This window comes from Labeo rohita, chromosome 7 (assembly GCF_022985175.1).
Source record: "Labeo rohita strain BAU-BD-2019 chromosome 7, IGBB_LRoh.1.0, whole genome shotgun sequence".
In the NCBI taxonomy this organism is placed as follows: Eukaryota; Metazoa; Chordata; class Actinopteri; order Cypriniformes; family Cyprinidae; genus Labeo; species Labeo rohita.
In genome coordinates, this window is record NC_066875.1 from 36801722 (window position 1) to 36816738 (window position 15017).

The window sequence follows — 15017 nt, forward strand, 5'->3', positions numbered from 1 at the left end:
AGGGTTCTTTCATATATAAAGTTCAAAAGAACAGCATGTATTTGAAAGTTGTTTTATTTGTAACAATGTTAGTCTGTTTTGTCACTCTAACACTTAACTAAATAATGCCATTTGCACAAAAACATATGACAATGTATATGGGCGTTATGGAGACAGCTGAGCTGATGCAGTTGCCAGGGCAACCCTTACCGTCAGAGTCGATGCTGTTAAGTGCAGTGGGCGGAATGATGGAGACCTTACACTGACCCAGAGGACAAACCTTTCCCAACTGCTCCTTACAGCTGTTGTGCACCTACACAGGCAATGTATAGAGAGAGATATATTACTGCCTATTCATTCTCTCATACCAACCAGTGGAGGCACACTGGTTACACAAGGTACACGCCTGTATAAATATGATGTCATTGTCTTTCCAGTAAACTCTAGGTGTTTATGTAGTATCTAGTTGTTATAGTTACAGATTGAATTAGGTGTGATGCTACATTGTGGGTGTGGGCAATACACACAGCACTGTGTTCGGTTTTAAAAAGTGGGCAGGAAAGTGACATACAATGGCTTTGCACCAGAGGCACCGCCAGTCCTGTAGTCGGCGGACGCTACCGCAGTTTCGATCGCACACTACACACTTTGCGCTGACCGGCAGGTTCCCCTCCAACCACTGGTGAGGCATTGAAACCTATACACACAAACACACTGATTTAGGTACAGTACAGAATACCACTGAGACCACATGAACGTATAATGCATGTAAAGATTCACTTACTCCCTCCTCGTCTTCTATGATGTCATTTCCTATAGACGCCAGAGTGGTCCACTTACAATTATTTGTGGATCGTACGGCACAGCGCTTGTGGGCTTTGAACTTGCACACTAACACACGTAGTAGAGAAAAGATCACATTAAACAGACCGCCAATAGAAAGTGATAACAGGCTGAGGGCAATGTTCCTATTCATGACTCATTGATTACGCTATAAACAAACAACGTCACTGTTTGTTCTACGAGCAGAATAAACAATGCAAGAAAGGGTAAATGTCACAGAAAGGGGAAATCCAAACATTAAAAATTAAAAACATAAAAAAAAAAAAACAAAGAGACAAAAATCCATGGGATTTCCATGGGAAACATGGAAAGCATAGACAAAAATACAAAAAAAGCTTTGAGTTTATGTTTACCTTCACAGGAAAGACCATGAGAGGTGACCCCTGGCAGAGCCTCTCGACACACATTGCAGAAGGTGGGACGAGCGTGAGAGCAGGCGTACCAGTTATGCATCCCAGAGAAGTGTTCCATGTTAAACTGGCTGGCCTGGGATCAGTACAATCATGTCAACATCACGGCACCATAAATACATAACCAAATAATAAACTTTAGGGCAAAGAATTTCAACCAGGGGCCAGGAACTCTCAACTCCTCACGACCTCAAGCCTGTTATTTTAGTATAATCAAGATACTATCAACATTTTATCAGGTAGAAATTGTGTGTGTTGGGGGTGGGGGTGGGGGGACCTTGGAGTCAAAAAGGTTGAGAACCACTGATCAAGGGTCGGATACAAGACCCAAGCTACTATTACAAGCAAGGACTGGTTTTGAATCATTTAGGAGCTATTAAAGTTAAACTGTGGCTTAAGATTTAAAGGAATAGTTCACCCAAAAATGAAAATTACCTCATTTACTTACCCTCATGCCATCCTAGTTGTATATGACTTTCTTCTTTTTTAATTAAAAAATTTAATTTAATTGAATTTAATTAATTTAATTTTGAAGTCCAATAAAGTGCATCCATCCATCATAAAAAGTACTTCACACAGCTCCAGAGGGTTAATAAAGGCCTCCTGAAGCAAATCGATGCATTTGAGTAAGAAAAATATCCACATTTAAAACTTTATCAATGTTTAACGTTAATTTCCACTACCTTACGCATATTCACAAGAAATATATCTCCAGCGGATGACATAGGATGTAGGTGAATTTCAATAGAAGCCAGTAGGAGACTGTTTTTCCTTTGCTGTAAACAAAACTTGGTTCTTGCGATATTTTTACCTAAGCTTACACTACGCATATGTCCTATGTCATCTGCTGAAACCCCACTCTCCCGTGAACTCGTCTCTAACAGTTAGCGGAAGCTAGAGATTACAGTTTATAAAGTTTTAAATATGGATATTTCTCTTACACAAACACATTAATTTGCTTCAGAAGGCCTTTATTAACCTCCCGGAGCTGTGTGGAGTACTTTTTATGATAAATGGATGCACTTAATTCGACTTTAAAAATCTCAACACCCATTCACTGCCATTATAAAACCTGGAAGAGACAGGACATTTTTTAATATAACTCTGATTGTATTCGTCTGAAAGAAGCAAGTGATATACACCTAGGATGGCTTGAGGATGAGTAAATCATGGGGTAATTTAAATTTTTGTGTGAATTATACCTTTAAGGCACTAAAGATTTAAAAATCACATGGATTGACATGCTAACTCCTTTACATCAATATTTCACCTAAACACAATTACAATTATAGCAATTACTTCTGTGCCTTTAGTTTATTGATCACATAACTAAGAAATCCATGTGAGGGAACGTCAAATTGTATAATGTGCAGCCATTATGGGCATCAATGCACATTAACCAAACCTTTCAAATGATTTTGGAAGGGTCAAAGGTGACGATTTAGACACTGACCTCATAAGTCTCCCATTTCTGTACAGACTTCAAAGCACTGATCCAGTCTTCCATCTCCTTCCTGCTCTCCGCACACAACATCAGCTTACGGAATGGAGTGATAACCTAGGAAAGAGAGCCAAAGACACAGGTGTGAGCTAGTAAACAGCTGTCAATAATGATTGAATGAACAACAACAAACAAAAAATCTGAAAATCATTCATTAGGTTTTGAGAAACCCATTGAAAACAGGTTTTGCTTACTGTGAAACTGTTGTTTATGTTCTTAGTGCTGGTTTCAGCCACGCTGGCATCTGAGAGGTCGACCTCATCAAATATGAGAGACTGCAAGACAGCAGCATGTTTCTGTCACTGAAATACTGAAACAAGCACCTATACAACACCACCTGAGGTTCAATCTACTTCAGAGTGACACAGAGACCCCTGCTTTTACCTTTGAATCTTTGGCATAGTAGAGAGTCCTGCCTCGCAGTTTGAAATACCTCCTCTTCCATCTCTGAAAAGAGCTGGTCTGTTTGAGTAGAAGACCCTCCTTCACACTCTTCTACAAAACAAATGCAGAGAAAGAGAAAGTAGATGAAACACTAGCATATAGGACAGCTAATGCCAATACAGTGGCTTGACTTGTTTTTTGAATAGTGTTCATGTGTCAGTGCGTGCAAACACGTTTCCCTACTTCCACATTTTTTGTAACGAAACATTTTCATGCCATGCTAGAACGGCCTATTTTTAGAAACTGCTTCATGGCCAGATGGATTACTGGTGTTCATAAATTGCTTCTTTTGCACATGCATGCAATTCAGTCTTCTCCTTGTTATACTGATGCATAATAAGAAATGAACACACACAAACTCCTGAGGCTCCAACTTGCATTAACAACCTTGTAGTTCAATCACAGTGGCTTATCACCAGGCCCAGACGGAATCGGAAGACTTCTTCCACATTTTCTATGCTTTTCCCCACATTGTTTATGCTGTTTTGCTGGTTAGAAACATGATAAAATGTGCTGAGGAGATCTTTAACACATATTATACTCTTTTTGGTTGCTGGAAGCGCAGTCAAATCAGTCAGAAGTTATATGGGTAATATGTATATCTTTCTGAATGAAAGGTATTTGAATTCTTAGAAAGTCTGCAGAAATTTCTGCTTATCGCTATAAGCACACATTGCTAATGAAAAACTTACACATGGACTTACACAAGTTTACTGGTATATTAAAACCATCAATGAGCCTCTATCAAAATTACCATAACATTACTGTCAAAAACTAGTTTGATCTCTTCCAGTTTGACCACTTTCTTTATTTTTTTGCATCACTCTCCCTTGTGTAATTGTTCACAAAAAACAAACAATAGTTAACCGTAAAGGCGTTACGGTAAACCTACAGTAAAACCTGATCTGTCGCCTAGCAACATTCCTGACTCAAGTGCTTGTAACACTAAAAGAGGAACTGTCACATTTTCATAAAGTTCACTGTGGACCTTTAAAACACAGTCAGGTCATCAATTCATCTCCAACTTTCATCATAAACCTTCGTGTTTCAATCTGGTCTGAAGGGCACAGAATCTATAAAAGTCTTTCAACAAGTCATCAAACACAGCTGTACTTTGTGGCACAGTAAAATCGAATTACAATGGAGTCTGTCCTTGTCTAAACATGCAGGGGCATATTCTGTGCCACCTCATGATGTGAGATGTGGATTTCCTAAGTGGATCGTGGCAGAACAACGCCAGCAGCTCGGTCAGCAGTGAGACGGGCTGATGGGGCACAAACGACAGCATATCTGTATGTCACACTGAAAACAAGGAGAGTGAGAGTGATGTTGCTAAACATTAAGGAAATGAGTAAATAAAAATGTGTAACCTAGCCAGGCAACCTGCCAAGAGTCATGACGTACATGTGAAGGGAGTGAATTCATTAACAGAGAGAAAAAGAGAAACTGCATGGTCTATTGGGAAAGAAAGAGTATGTGTGTGTGTGTGTGTTCTGTATGTCTCTGGCTATATTCAAAATTTAAGTCAAAGAGTCAGATTTTCACACACTTTTACCCTTGAGAAAAAGAATTGTGCTTAATTGTATTGAATGTGCATTTGTAGTATACTTCAGTTAATACAAGTGCATTCTTTTTAAATAAACTGCACTTTCAGATAATGATATTATTTAAATAAAAGGCCACAAAACCTTACTTAAAACACTTAATAAACTTTTGTGATGCTTTGAAGAAATAGACTTGTTTTGACATGTTGACTACAATACTAAAGTAAATGCACTGTAACGTATGTGATTGATTATTCAAAATTACTTTTAAGTAGGTATACTTTAAATGTAATAGGGCTGTCAAAATTAGCGTGTTAACGCAGGCAATTATTTTTTCTAGTTTAACAGCGTTAAAAATATTTAGGGTGTGCGCCGCTGTAGCCTGTATCATTTCATTTTAAAGCGCGACGAACATGTGTGTCAGATCCGTGTCACGTTTAGCAGCGACAGCTCTTAAAGTAATAGCAGCCAAATTACCTACTAACCCAGCTGCTGTTATGTCTATTAATCAAAGAGCAAAAGAAGTTGTAAGGATGCATCAATATTTTCAGATGCATTATTTTTCCTACTTGCTGAAAGGCACAGGTAAATAATGGGTTTATGTGAAGATTGTTTTAAGTTTACTTAAATTAGAAGTTATTTTTTACAGTCTAATAAATGTTAAAATTGATATCTCTCAATTATACTGTACTGTTGAATTGCTATAGTCAATTGTTAAATATTAGAGGGAAAAAACAATTTCCTAGAGACATCAGTAATATTGCTATCAGTGATACCCACCTTCAGTCATAAAAAAAAAACAATTATTAAACATATGCTGTCTTTATGTTGTTTCGACATTAATTTGAAGACTGAATGTGAAATTATTGCAATATAAAAGTACATTTAAAAAAGGAGAAGTTCACTTCCAGAACAAAAATTTACTTACCCCCTTGTCATCCAAGATGTTCATGTCTTTCTTTCTTCAGCTGTAAAGAAATTATGTTTTTTGAGGAAAACATTTCAGGATTTCTCTCCATATAGTGGACTTCTATGGTGCCCACGAGTTTGAACTTCCAAAATGCAGTTTAAATGCAGCTTCAAATGGCTCTAAATGATCCCAGCCGAGGAAGAAGAGTTTTATCCAGTGAAACGAAAAATTGACAATTTAAATACTTTTTAACCTCAAATGCTCGTCTTGTCTAGCTCTGCATGAACTCTGTGTATTCTGGTTCAAGACAGTTAGGTTCAAGAAGATCAAACGCCCTTCACAAAAAAAGTTAAAACAGCAATGTAGGATGATTTTGAATTGTTTTTTTGACCTACCATAACTGTCCTGAACCAGAACAGTACATGCAGAGCTAGACAAGACGATCATTTGAGGTAAAAAAAAAAAAAATTCTTTTTAGAAAATAACTGATCGTTTTGCTAGATAAGACCCTTATTCCTCGGCTGGGATCATTTAGAGCCCTTTGAAGCTCATTTTATGGCGGGCACCATTGAAGTCCACTACATGGAGAGAAATGCTGAAATGTTTTCCTCAAAAAACATTATTTCTTTACAAAATACGAAAGAAAGACATGAACATCTTGGATGACAAGGTTTTGAGAAAATTATCTGTAAATTGTTCTTCTGGAAGTGAAAGTCTCCTTTAATGTTAGGTGAGATTAATTGTGATTAATCGCTACTAATCTTAGAAAAAAAATGTGATTAATTTTGTAATTGACTGACAGCACTAATTTAAATACATGACAAGTTTCAACAAGCAAGCATAAAAATGGGGAGTAAACTGAGGTTTAGGTCACGTGTGAGGGGGGATAAAATCTGATTTGAGCCACATTCAACAGCAATGTCAATGTAACCTCTGAGTCACTTTTGCGGGTGATTATATTCTCTACATGCCTTTCAACAGGTGTCTCATTTTCTCCACCATGACTCCCAGTAGAGCTCATAAATGGATGTGTGTGGGGACATAACTGCCCCCAGAAGGTAGTTAAATCTGTCAAATCCTCCCTTTGAGGACATCTGGGGGTCATTTTCAACTGGAAAACTATTTATAATTGAATTAAATAACGTTTTATTGAAGTAGATTTAAGGATTGTTTTAATTTGTAGTCATTATATTTAGTTCACTATAAGAATAACAGAAGTCTACTGTATGTACATCCTCATTTAGCAGGTAATGTGAATGTGTATGTGTGTGGGTGAGGTTTTGCTATTTTTGTGGGAAACAATTTTTTAAATGCGAAAATGTTTGCAATCTAGAAAATATAATTAGCTCAGAAAACAACAAAGTTCATTGAAAAGATATAAAAAGAAAGGCGTGTGTAATAAATGCAAAAAATAAGTGAGTGCAAGCAAGAGTCTGAACTTCTGGATATCTGCCAGTGAAGCTTCCCTGTACACCGAGACAAGCATCAGACCCAGACATCACTCACTTCATCCTTTCAGAACAGAGCTGGTTCCACATTCATAAAAGATGAGGACATCTTTGATCTGTCACAGTGTGCAAGCAAACACACACACACACACACACACACACACACACACACACAGAGTGATGTCAGATGGTGACTCAGAGGAACTCTAAGGACAGACATCCTCACACAATGATTGCTATTTTTGTTTAATCTCCTCTTCCTCTCCTAATCCTCCCCTCTCTCTCTTTTTAGTTCATCTCAAATCCTCAGCTTCTGCATTCACCCTGCTGTTCTCTTTCTCCTTTCTCTCTTTTTTCTTGCGTCATTCCGACTCATTGCGTTCATTCCCTTCTCTGTTCTGTCACTCTCTCCTGCTTTCTCTGTTCTATCCTCCTCTTTTGTCCTCCCTCTCCCATCTGAAGGGCACAGTGCCTCTGCAATGCCCTACATAGAGCTGGAACTACAAATCCCATGATTCCTTTTAGCAAAGCTGATTAGGTCCAAGTAATTATAAAACCTGGAAAGAGCTATCCATCAGCATTCCCATTTATGTCAATGGGAATTGCTTGGAGAGTGTATGCAGCCCTGGAAGTACACAGCCTGCCATTTTCATTTATGGGGTACTAAATTTTCAAAGCTTTGTTTTGTTTTTGTGAGCCAGTCAGGTGTACAAGGCGACCTTTGAAAGAATCTACCAGAAGGAAATAACAAGCACAGCTAACCAGCCAAACCTTGACCCCTTAAATAGTTCCACTAGTCTGTTGTTCCCATGCAAACGCATGGCCTTGTGGTGCTGCTGCTGTGTGAATACTAACAATTCAATCTCAGACGTTCAATCTAATTGCATTCCTGAGGTTTTCTCCGATCTGAAATTGACCTACCTTTTCTAAAATATGGCTTTTGCTTACAAATCTCCCTGCAATCTGTGTAAAGCCTTGGAATATTACCGAAAAGCTTATTTTGTTTGTAAAAAAAAAACTATTGGGATGAATATGTCATCTTCTGACCCTTGAATTGCTGTTAAAGTGGATCTGAGTGGCTTTTTAAGTCAAAGCAGCACAGCTATTAGGACAATCATGTGTCATTATACTCATAATGTGACTAAGTAACTCATTTCCAACCCAGCTCAGCAACTATGCAATTCATGATAGTAAAAGAAAGATGATTACAGAAAGATGATTCCACTAAATATGCAAGGGAACAACGGGGGAAAATGAACATGAAAGCATAACATGGCCTTCAAAATATTGAATCCCCAAGCAATAAAAGCATCATTTACAAATTACACACTCCGAGAAATCGTTTGTCCATTCAGGAAATATCACCATAGATAAACACAACCAAATGCAATACATTTTAATCAAGTGTCTGTTTGAGAAAGAAATTAACTAGAGTGTGTGAGACACAAGACCCACTGCCAAATGCTTAACATATCTAACAATACACACTTTACATGTTGCTATTGATCTTAATGGAAAAAATAACACTGCCTGTATGTATCTTACAATGGCTGAACACAATCATAGCAATAGCCCAATTTCAGCCAATCACCCTTATCTATCAGTTGCCATGGAAACACCAATGAGCTGTCAGCAAACACAGCTGTCATTCAAACAATCAGTGTTCCAAAGGTGTGGCCAAGCATTGCATGGCACTAAAGCATGCAGCGCCATAAGCTACACTACCCAGAAGCACAGGTCAACATTGTTACCACATTGTTCTGTAAAAATTAATGAAGGCACTTTCTTTGTTCTGCAAAGCCTGGTTAAACAGATATTAATCATCAAAACAACACACTGTTTTTCCGTTAAGAAATCCCTTGTTGATTCAGACATAAAACTTCATTTTTTTCCTCCATTTCATTAATAATTACAGATAAACAGAACTAGGCCTCAGCTGAGCTCTCTGAGGCTTTGTTTCTTCTGATGTTCTGGCCATATCTGACTCATCTGTCTAGCAAAGAATCAAATGAAATCTGATTTTTGCAATCACTACAACATCTAATTCACAGCCATATGTAGTTTTAAATCTGATTTGTCTTAAAATATGTCTCAGTCTGAAAGGTCAGACTGTATTTCAAGTAATATTTTTTTTGCTCAGATTTGTTTTGCTCTCCACACAAAGCTTGTGTGACCTTTTTGTAATATCATACAAACTGCTCAATACTGTCTGCGTCCAAATACACTCATATTCACTTCTCATATAGCACAGAAGTGTAAACAGAGCAATGCCTGTCAATTATGTCCTCTCACACGCCGTGCAAGTTCACATATGCAGAGGCGCAATTTCTGTTTTTTCCTTTCTCCCTGACAGCAGCTCTCAGTTGTCATGTAAGAAAGTCTCTTGACATCGCACTGATGCTTATATCATCACTATAGCAACCGATGCAGATACATACCGGATATTGACTACACAGTCTGAACAAACAGATCAGATTGCATCACTTGCTGTACAAAACGACACTTCTAAACATCAGATTAGATTAATGTGTGGCGTCAACAGTGTGTTTGACATCAGGCGCAGACAGTCTGGGTAAGATGGCACAGTCTGGTTAAAGCTGAGTTAGAGCCAGACCAATTACCCCAAGCGCCCACAGAGACTATGAGTCCCTTTCACAGCTAGTAATTAACCTAATGAACTGATTACAGCCCCTGCAGTACAGCCTATGAGTGTCTGTGTGTGTGCATGTGCGATCTAATTAGAGACTAAATCACACAGCCTGAGAATTTACTACCTCTGAGGTGTCACCCTGAAGAAGCCAAGACTCATTCAGTAACAGTGTCTGATCCTACAACATGCGGTGTGCTAATGGGAACTGCTGCACACGTACTGTATGAATCACACCCCGTTTAGCATATTAGCTTTATTGAATGATTAATAAACACATCATGCGACACGCTATATCGCTATAATGAATGCGTATATGTTACGAAGGGCTGTAACCATACATTCACCGATATGGGCTTTACAATGGGATGTTCAAAACCTTTATATTTGGCCTCACCCAAATTTTGAACATGGTTAAAATATCACACAGAAATGAAAATCTGCTGATAAATTAGTCATCCTCAGGCCAACCAAGATGTAGATGAGCGTGTTTCTTCATCAGAACGGATTTGGGAAAGTTTAGCATTACATCTGCACTTACAGCTTATAAAAAATCACAATAATCCCAAGTAACACACGTGACTCCAGTCCATCACTTAGCATCTTGTGAAGTAAAAAGCCACTTGTTTGCATGAAACAAATCCAAATCCATTATTGCATACAAATCTTTTCTCTCTCCAAACTCATCTATATCTTGAGCCTGAGGGTGAGTAAAGTTTTTATTCAAACTTTAATTCAAAGTTTAGTTGATCTAAAAAGCGCTACTAAAAATCAGGGCAACATCACAGGCTGAGAAAAGGAGAAAAAAAAAACACTTTCAAGTCCTAAACGGGAGGAAGCTAGCCACCAGAGACTGATGAACATAAAAGACACAGAGTTCTTTGAACAGCAAAATGGTCAAGTGATAGATGTACCCCCCCCACGCACCCCAGAGAGCATCTAATGTCTGCTTTTTTAGATATTAGTGTTTATTAGATGCTAAGTATTAATGTATTCTAAGCTGCAACATCAGGGTGTGTTGCAGACCTCAAGAGGAAGTGGTGTTTGAATGATATGTACATGTAGACATACATGTGATCTAATCAATAGGCCGCCGGGACACATAAGAACACTCAGCGGTCGATGGCATGATGGGTTTTTGGCCGGTGACTGGATCAGCTGAGATGAGAAAGCTGATAAATGCTAATCCTACATAACACACGGCAACAGAACATCAGTGTGCATGCTGATCTCTCTATCAACAGGCTTTCAAAGATGTCTCCTCATTATCTTGTTACAAAAACGGGAAACAGAGCAGTCAAGAGGCAGATATGTTCCTCTTCACAGAGAAATGCTAATTCATAGGTCTAAAAACAATGTATTACTTACATGCCCACAGTTTTCATAAACATTTTGAATTAACTCGTTTTTTCAGTTTTCATGTTAATTTTACTTTAAGCTGTAATAATGAATAATAATTTTGTTGTGCTGTTTCTACTTAGTTTTAGTTACATTTTGTATCAGTTTTAATACTTTTAATCAGCTTACTCATTCATAGCTTAAAGGGATAGTTCACCCAAAAATGAAAATTATGTCATTAATTACTCATGTCGTTCCTGTAAGACCTTCGTTTAGCTTTGGTACACACATTAAATATTTCTGATGAAATTTAAGAGCTTTCTGACCCTGAATAGACAGCAACACAATTGACCAACCCAGGCTCATTGGAAATATGTGCCTCTACATACATATCTGCAATACCGTAATTAAGTACCTTACCGCACGTTTCGTGGCAGTTTCAAAATTGAAAAAACACGTTCAACACGTGACCATGGCACGTTTTTATTACGTTAGTACAGGTACATATTGCTGCATTTTTATTACACTGCTTGTGGCTGTTCAGAATTCAAATATACGGGTAGTGTCGCTAAAGTTTAACGCTATTGTGTTAGAAATATCCCCTACACCAACCCAACCCTAAACCTAACCGATAGTGTTAACAAATGCAAAAGTGATATAAAAAGGCATTTATTGGTGCAGCCATACTATTTTAACTTTCCTATGTGGATCTGAGCTGTTTTGTCTAACCGTAGTTTCACGGGGTTCGTACCGGAGCTCTTTATCACTTAAGTGCAATCGCATGAACTACCGAGCAAACTTGCTGAATTAGAAAACTCATGTATATGAAGCTGTATATGACACAAAAATATCAGTTTTCAAATTGCGAAGGAGGTAAAATGTTTTGAAGCCATAACATAATATTCTCTAAGTAAGTGTGTGAAAATTAGATTTTAGTAATCAAAACTCTGTGTGTAAATCATACTTTGTGTGAAAAGGAATAAAAGTTGTTGGAGTTTTACTGCCTCTAGTGTTCATTTAGCTTTAGAATTAGCTTTAGCTGCAGTGATTCGTACCTATAGGTACGTTTTTTTTTAAATGTATATAGAGGGATGTATTTCCAATTAGCCTATGTTGCAACTGACATGTTCAAGGCTTGAAAAGGTAGCAAGGACATCATTAAAATAGTCCATGTGACATCAGTGGTTCAACCGTAATTTTATGAAGCTACGAGAATACTTTCTGTGCACGAAGACAACTAAAAATAACAACTTTATTCCACAGTTTCTTCTTTTCCATGTCTGTCTTCGCCATATGTTAGTGAGAGTACCAAGCAAAAAGCTCTCGGATTTACTAGAAAATATCTTAAATTGTGTTCCGAAGATGAACTAAGGTTTTATGGGTTTGGAATGACACAAGTGTGAATAATTAATGACAGAATTTTCATTTTTGGTTGAACTATCTATTTAAGACACCTAATCAAGTTCTCTAAGATTTCATGTAAGAGTCAGTTTGGTCTCAGAAGCTTATTCTAATAACATAAAAAAGAAACAAAAAAGGACAGAGCTATAAAATGATTGTGGTTATCATAGCTCACATATTCTGCATTTGGAAGAACCTGATTGCAAATATTTATTCCTCAGCTGTGACAAATGACAAATGTTCTTGGCATCTTGGCAAATCAGAGCACAGTTTGTGACATCTCTTCATAGGATACAGATATAAGCTTACCAAGGTCTTTAGGACTAAATGGGATTAGCCTGTCAAACAAATGTTTCAGTTACCATTATTAACCTAGGTCTCTGTGATTTCATGTACATTATGTATATAATTAAGGAAGGAATTAATTAAGGTGAGGATCATACTCAGTGCTGCGCAGTCAGTCAGGTATAAACTGGTCTGCAGCTTTATGAATTACTTCTCCTTTTAAATTTGAATGGGACATGATCAGCAAACTGTTATTTTACTAAGAAAGTTAGCAAAAAGATAACGGATGTGTTCTGTATTCAACAGGGATCAAAATAAATGAGAAGCACTGCAAACAAATTACATAGCGCAATCACAGACATTCCTGTCTGGGCTGTAACTTTTCCTGAGGTTGTGTGAAAAGGCACAGACATGTTTGAATGTACCCGACTAGCTCCAAATTAACAGGGCTTTTGTCTAAGAAGAACAAATCTGAGAAGCAGAAGCCTTCCATTTAATCTCATGTCTGTCACTTTGGATAAAAGCATCTCCAAAATGCATAACTGTAAATGTAATGAGGTGATTTTCCCATGCAATCATTACTATATGCATACAGAAATTTCATAATAACATGTAGAGTCTGTGTCTTTAACTGTCCAGACCATCCAGTTCTGTTATTTATTACAGGCTTTGCATTAATGCTGCAGTAATCAGATCAGCACAAATGAGCACGTCCTGCTAACCCAGATAAACCTTATGACGTACACCACACATACACACAAACACACACCCCCTGCATCATCTCTCATATGAACCTAAGCCAATTCACATATGCACAAAGCCAATCATGAATCATCTGATGACAGGAAGAGATCACCAAACGGATGAAATGGGATGAAAAGTTCAGCCTCACAATAGAAAAACCCCCAAAACAAATCAGATAATCACTAATATACCATCACACAAACACAGTCTGCAGTGGTCATTCTACTGAAAACTACACAAAGTCGCATAAAACTTAATGTCATAGCCTATCCAAACCTGTGCGAAGACGCTATTGCTGATTGTCTCTCCTTCTGATGTTTTTACTGAACTGCTTGAGGAGGTCTCCAAAAAGTCTTCTTCTCTTAAGTGGCTGGCATCTCCCTGCCCACCTCCATCACAGCTGAACAAGAGTGGGGCAAAGCAACACAAGCTGCCTGGACACAGCCTGGGCATGATGAGTCCTTTTAGCCATCGACATGTACACACACATGTATAGACACACAGGAGCACGTTCCTTTTGGCTGCACCTGGAAGACACACCTTCTTTTGAAAAAGAACTTCCTCTTACAGGTGAAGTGGTAAGACCGCCCATCCTATTACACCAGAACCTACCGTCTGACAATGAAAACACACAGGCGTGCGGAGGTCTATATTTAGAACGAGATAAACTAGTTTGGTAAGCATCACTACTCAAAGAACCACAGAAAATTCAAAGCAGCTATAGACCAAGACAGACGTTTCAATTGGATCAGGACGGGAGATAAGACAATGAGGCCAGAACAAACATGAATGTTCAACTGTGATAATGAACTATCCTATAGGAACCAAAAAATCTAATAAAACAGCTTCTCCTAAAAAGTGGAGAAGGAAGAGTAAAAGGAGACTTTTGCAAGATGTCTTTTGCTAGTCAATTTTTCTCCTAATATAAAAAGAAACAATCATATGTTTCCTCAAAAGTTTTAGAAGAGATGTCTCAAACTGCTCAAATTTGCCAAGATACTTCTAAGTTATGCTATACATTAATTTGAGAAATCTACACTGAAAAAAATGTGTAAATATAATTTTCTCTCAGAAATTGCTAGTAAATTTCACAAACAATTATGAAGAAAAAGCAAGTAACATTCAATTAAAAAAACTTTTTTTTTGTCTCGTTTGTTTATATATTTCTCCTAAGGCAAAAGTCATCAAACTTTATATCAAACTTGTGAAATTTTATTGCCATTTAAAATAATGGTTTTCTATTTTAATATACTTTAAAATATAATTTATTTCTGTGATGCAAAGCTGAATTTTCTTCAGTCGTTACTCCAGTCTTTAGCGTCACATGATCCTTCAGAAATAATTTTAATATGCTGATTTAAACAGCTGAGCTGCTTAATATTTTTTTGGAACTTGTAAAATGGTGTTAAATTGCTAAAAAGTGAAAGTAAAGACTTACATTGTTAGAGAAGATTCCTATTTAAAATAAATCTGTACTTTTAAACTTTTTATTAATCAAAGAATCCTAAAAAGGATAACATGTT

General features: G+C 37.4%; 1 protein-coding gene across 4 annotated transcripts in view; it reads right to left on the bottom strand.

Moving 5' to 3' along the window:
* The window catches only part of si:dkey-172j4.3 (diacylglycerol kinase delta), a 74349-nt gene that overhangs the window by 18929 nt on the left and 40403 nt on the right, over window positions 1–15017 (bottom strand). For 3 of the 4 annotated variants that reach the window (XM_051115435.1, XM_051115433.1, XM_051115434.1), the window contains 7 exons: window positions 3118–3228; window positions 2928–3008; window positions 2686–2790; window positions 1176–1308; window positions 764–870; window positions 551–676; window positions 190–292 (listed from right to left, as the gene is read on the bottom strand). In XM_051115435.1, the coding sequence (XP_050971392.1) occupies window positions 190–292; window positions 551–676; window positions 764–870; window positions 1176–1308; window positions 2686–2790; window positions 2928–3008; window positions 3118–3228 (766 nt within the window). Of the gene's footprint in view, window positions 1–189; window positions 293–550; window positions 677–763; window positions 871–1175; window positions 1309–2685; window positions 2791–2927; window positions 3009–3117; window positions 3229–13770; window positions 14001–15017 lie in introns of those variants that run through there. The other variant, XM_051115432.1, reaches the window with a different exon arrangement.